Source organism: Corapipo altera, unplaced genomic scaffold (genome assembly GCF_003945725.1).
Source record: "Corapipo altera isolate COAL_440 unplaced genomic scaffold, ASM394572v1 61305, whole genome shotgun sequence".
Taxonomy (NCBI): Eukaryota; Metazoa; Chordata; class Aves; order Passeriformes; family Pipridae; genus Corapipo; species Corapipo altera.
Window position 1 is genome coordinate 1,384,260 of NW_020884909.1, and position 5,294 is coordinate 1,389,553.

A 5,294-nucleotide genomic window follows, 5' to 3' on the forward strand; every position below is an offset into this window, starting at 1 on the left:
GCGGCGGCGGCGTCGGGCGGGCGTCGAAGGCGGCGACGGGGCGGTGGCGGCGGGCGACGGGCGCCGCGCCACAGCCAGGGCTCCCTCTTTTCCGGCGGCGAGCCCGAGCTCAGTCCCGGGGATTGCCCCTTCCAGGCCGTCTCCTACATCAACGTGGGCGTCTTCCACGTCTTCGACGAGGCCGGCGTGGAGGTGCACTGCGGCGGGCACCCCTCCGTCGAGCTGCCTGGCTACTCGCCCATGGACCCCGAGCTCAACGCCTCCTACCCCTACTGCTACCCGGTGCCCAGCGAGCAGCCCCCTGCCTACGAGGAGATCTACCCCGGGGAGCCCTGCGCTCACGGCACCTAGCGCGGACCGCCGGCGGGACGTCCGGCTCCCCGCCCGGCCCCTGGATCTCCGTGACAGCCGGGAGCGGGACCTGCACCGGGACTGGGAGCGGGCCCGCCAGCACCTCGCAGCCGCGGGGCTCGGGGACGAATCTCGCATCACCGACGGGATGGCCCCTCTGCCGCGGCCGCAGCTTGCCACGGGCGGGGTGCCGCCGTGCCTCTGGCTCTGCGGAAGCTTCTCCTCCCTTCTTCCCTGCTTTCCCTTTCCTCCCCCTCTTCCTTCACCCACACCGACCCTTCGTCCGCCGGCGGCTGAATTTTCCGAAGGCTGCGCAAGAAACGCCTAAGGGTTGGTTCCTCCCGTCACCTCTCCTCTGTAGCCAAGTTTAGTTCCCTTCAAGTGATTCATCAGTCTCCAGCTTTAGAAGTCCAGAGTTACCCATTTATGATAACCAGCCAGTGTAAGGAAAAGGTGTCATGAAGCTTCTTTACCTCTCAAAAGAGCTAAATTTCTAAACAACGCAGAGACATTTGTGTCACGTTTACTAGAGGTGTATTGGGGATCTTTAACGTTTACACTACTCCTTGGGAGAATTGAGTTCTGTTTAAGATTTAGTGAGTTAAAACATTCGTTGGTCTTGTAAGATGCACATTGAGAAAAACCTGCACTTTGAAAAAGAAACAGGAAAAAAAAAAATCAACGTTTTTGTACACTGACGTGCCTGCTTTTGTTGATAACTTCTTACTGTAAAAGCTTTCAGAAGTCTATAGTGAAAATGTTTGGTAAATTCACTGCAGTTTAAAATTGATGATTAGTTCCTTTACTAAAATTACTGAGATGTTGCTAGGATATGGCAGTTAAAAAGGAAGTCCAAATGTCATACACATTCCTTTTTGTAAACAGGTTCTGTGTTTTTAATGCAAGGCAGGATTTCTTTTTGTTTTGCACAGGTGAAGGGTATAATTCTATTTTGTACAACTACATGGTTTACCTTGTAAAGAGTTCCATTTTATCTGTTACAATTCATCAATCTGGTAAGCTTGAATAGTACAAGTTTTATTCGAAAAATATATATATATTGTAAACAGCCTTAACTGGTGCAGTAGTCACAGTTTTAAAGGAGAGGTAAAAAAAAAAAACCATCCTGGAAGACATCTTCCACATGTGTTTTCAAAACGGTATTTATACTCTTATTTTAAAGTAAGGAATTTTTTGTTTGTTTTGTTTATTTAAAGAAAGACCACTATGATTTCTGAAAAGGGGGAGGGGAGAAGTAATGGGATTGTATTCTGTTAACTCTTCATGAACTTAGAAGTATTAAAAAGGTTTTCTGCAAAAAGAAAAAGTGCTAAATCCTCCTTTTGGATTTTGCTGTGGAACGCCACTACCAGATAGTGTAAAAAAAGTATGAATTAAAGAGAAGCAGGTATGGCATATTTTATTACATCATTTGAGAACAGGCAAAGGCTTGATTTCATGTCGCACAAAGAACCAAAAAGCAACTCTCCCGGTTGCGTTTGGTTCAGTACCTCCTCCTCCCGTTACAGCATACTGAAATGAAGTATTACAAAATAACCTTTTTGTTAATCCTGTGTTTGGAGCCTGCTGCATAATGCCAGTGTATCAGCTACCCATAGGCAGAGGGGGGAAAGAGAGAGGAGAGTGAGTTAAGGGTATGCAAAGTTAGTCTATTTCTGTGGTTGATGGAAGATTATTTTGAACTTTTTAGCTGCAGAGAGGCTGACGTAATTTGCAGCCTTAGAACTGGAGAGAGAAGATTTTAGCTTAAAATATTCAAATATCTCTGCACTGTTTTGTTTTCTAAAATGTTTTGGCTTGCACACTTTGTATAATCTAAAATGCAGAATGCCTGAGAAGTCTCAAAGTTGCAAACTGATGTCTGTGAAGCTCACAATTAAAGCTCTGATCTAGAGAAGAGACTAAATAGCAGCAGTTGCCAATTTGCCAAGTAGTTCTAAATAGAAATTTAAAATAGAGCTCCTTTTGACCAGCAGATTTCCTAGTGTGGAATGCCAGTCTAAAACATATGCCCTAGCTAATTCCCATTTTAGTACTGAAGACTGGTTTTATGCTGCCTCTCTGCAGATGCACCTCCTTAACCCATTACGGGAAAGTGACTGGAAGTCCCATAATCTTTTCCTAAAATACTGATTTAGGCACAAGACCGATTCCATAATGTATTGCTCATACAGATGAGATTTTGCAAAATGAGTAACTAAAGCAAGGAGGCTAAATCCTTATGTAAGTCTCCAATTGGATGAGTTTATGAGACAGCATAGTACCCGATACTGAATTAAATGGGAACTTCTAGACTGCAGGGTGATTGTGAAAAGCAGACCAGCTAGGTGCCTAAATACAGATGCAGACATGTAATAATAGTTGTTGGTTTTTTAAAAATTGGCTATATACATCGTAGTTCATGGAAGTTGTATTCTAGTTTTACTTAAGGAATTGATTTTTGACATAAAAAGACAGCATTTTACTTAAGATGACTATTTTAGGAATTATGAACTAGACAATTCTGAAACTCCAGATGTTCCAAAGATCAGTGCTCAGGGAAATAAATGGGAAGTCGAGAAAGCTACCTATTATGCTCAATTGTTTAAATGTAAACAATTTTAGACTATGAATTTTTAAGATTGTTAAATTCATAATTTTTTTTTTCTGTGTATGTGTGTACATGCCTGTGTAAGTGTGTTTGTGTTTTATTTAAGTCTTTCCAGAATGCCATTGAATTAGAATATTTATTTGTTGCTCAGTTTTAGTTCCCAAATTTCTACTTTTCTTCATTTGGGCTTTTATCCCCTGTAATAGCTTAATTTAGTGATGGACAGATTGCCAGAATAATGTCCAAGCTGGACTCCCACAGAAACCAGTAGGCATCATTTCATTGACTTCAGTGGATCTGGGTACAAATGATATGTAACACCTACTCTAAGTAATCTTCAAAGCAGTCTTGATCTTCTGGCATGACAGGATGCAGCAGTGGCATATTATTTCTCAGTTATTTGTGGTTTGTATGGACAGCAGTATTAAGGGAGGTCACCTATGGCATTATACGCATTTTTTTAAAAGCAGGAAAAAAAATTGGCAGGCAAATTGACCAAACAAGCCATGTTTTCTTAAAGATGGTATATCAGTGTTTCAGGTACCTGGTGACTAACTTTTCTGATAAAACACCACACGAATTTATTTCTCGGTGAGAAGAAACTTCTAAATACAGGATACAAGATGAAGCTTCACAAGCATGATTGCAGTATTGTGAAGCTGTTTTTAGTAAATCTGAATCATCCTTATATCTTCTGAGCAATAATGTTAGAGTGTATAAACTATACAGTGCTGAAATTGAAAATAGGCTGGTGTGGGAAGCATTGAAGCTTAGGTTAATTACCTGACAGGACTCATACCATCCCTTTTTTTTCCTTTCTCTGTCACATGCTTGTAAGGGGACTGCAAACCTGATCGATTCATGTCACTGGAGGGTGTTAACTGCAAGGCTTTTGCCTTAACTAGCAAGGCCAGGGAGAGCAGAAGAGAAACATCATGTATGTGTTGTCAAGTCTCCATTTTGCCTAGCTGAAGTACTGACGAGACTGCTTTTTGCCCCTTGGCTTGCTGTTTTAATTTGCTTACAGCTTTACTCACATCTGTTCAAAGGGAGGGAAGAATAGATTCTGTTTTGGTCACAGTGGAGTACTGATTTAGTAGCAGACTGCTCTCAGCTTTCCTGTCCCTTCTGCAGGTAATAGCGGCTAGTCAAGGGATGAAACGGTGGAAAATCAAGTCTGCTGTCTTTGATGAGACAGGATTTTCCTTCATGTGGAAAAAATATATTCCCACCAGCCTATTAGCAATTCACATGAATTATTTTCACACTCCAACATCCTTGCTTAAGTCTGTTACTTATACTTCGCATTGTAATTGACAGAATATACATAAATCTAAAAACAGCTAAAAATGATGTCAGAGGGAAATTGTGTTCAAGTAGTACAGATTTTACTCGAAAGTTTGATTTCACTGTAGGACTTCTTTGGTTCACCAAAAAGCGCTATGGTGGCTGGTACAACTTAGATATATTTCAGACATACTGTTTAATAACCAGAAAAGGTTTCTGAATGTTCACATGAGAACGGCAATCTGTTTCTGCTTTTGGATATAGTACCTATGAAAACCTTTTCTTCATTTTGCCATTTAATCCCAGATTGATCCTCAAGAAAATGTCAGTAATTGATCTTGTAACTTTAGGATCAATAAAATAAGTTTTAAAGCACAGCATATCCTATAAGAAAAGCCTAATGCTCTTCATTTCATATTCTTTATTGTCTTAGATGGATGTCTAGCAGCACAACTGAAACTAGTATTTGATTACCATTTTCATTACAAAAACTTGTTTTTCAGGGACTTACAACTGATACAAGTGGAACCGTGACATAAAATTCCAGATTTTACCGTGAAGTTGAATCTGTTTCTGTAAGTCAGGTATTTCTCAGTTACAAGATGTTAAAATATTTTAGATAAATTCTGCTGGTAAAAATCTGTTCATTTCATATGATGGCACTCTTTAGGTGTGCCAAAGTTACCTCTTCTTAATACAGGCCCATATTTCCAATTAAAATGCATAAGGGTAAGATTTGAATTCCTCATGATCACTGTCCAGTTATCTCTCAGTAATTAATGTGACTGGTGCTTAGTACATGTTCCAGAATCAGCAACAGGTGATGTAATAACAGTTTAACAGGTAATAGATGGTCTCCAGGAAGTCCACAGACTAATGGAATGCTGGGCAAAAAAACTTCAAATACCTGTTGCAACAATTCAGCATACAGTGTTTCCTGCCCAAAAGGAGGCGCTGCCCAAACAAAGCAACTAGAAGAAATGTGAGAGTTTTAAGTTGGGTGCATGGAGTTTGTATGTTCTTATTCTTAAAATATCAGTTCTGA

General features: G+C 40.9%; 1 protein-coding gene across 1 annotated transcript in view; it reads left to right on the plus strand.

Annotated features, from left to right (window-relative positions):
* Nucleotides 1-4,624, plus strand: part of LOC113951694 (transmembrane protein 271-like) — a 5,500-nt gene extending 876 nt beyond the window's left edge. The window contains exon 2 of the mRNA XM_027652987.1: nt 30-4,624. Within this exon, the coding sequence (XP_027508788.1) occupies nt 30-351 (322 nt within the window). The 3' untranslated portion in view covers nt 352-4,624. The remainder of the gene's footprint in view (nt 1-29) is intronic.
* Nucleotides 4,625-5,294: the final 670 nt, after the last annotated feature.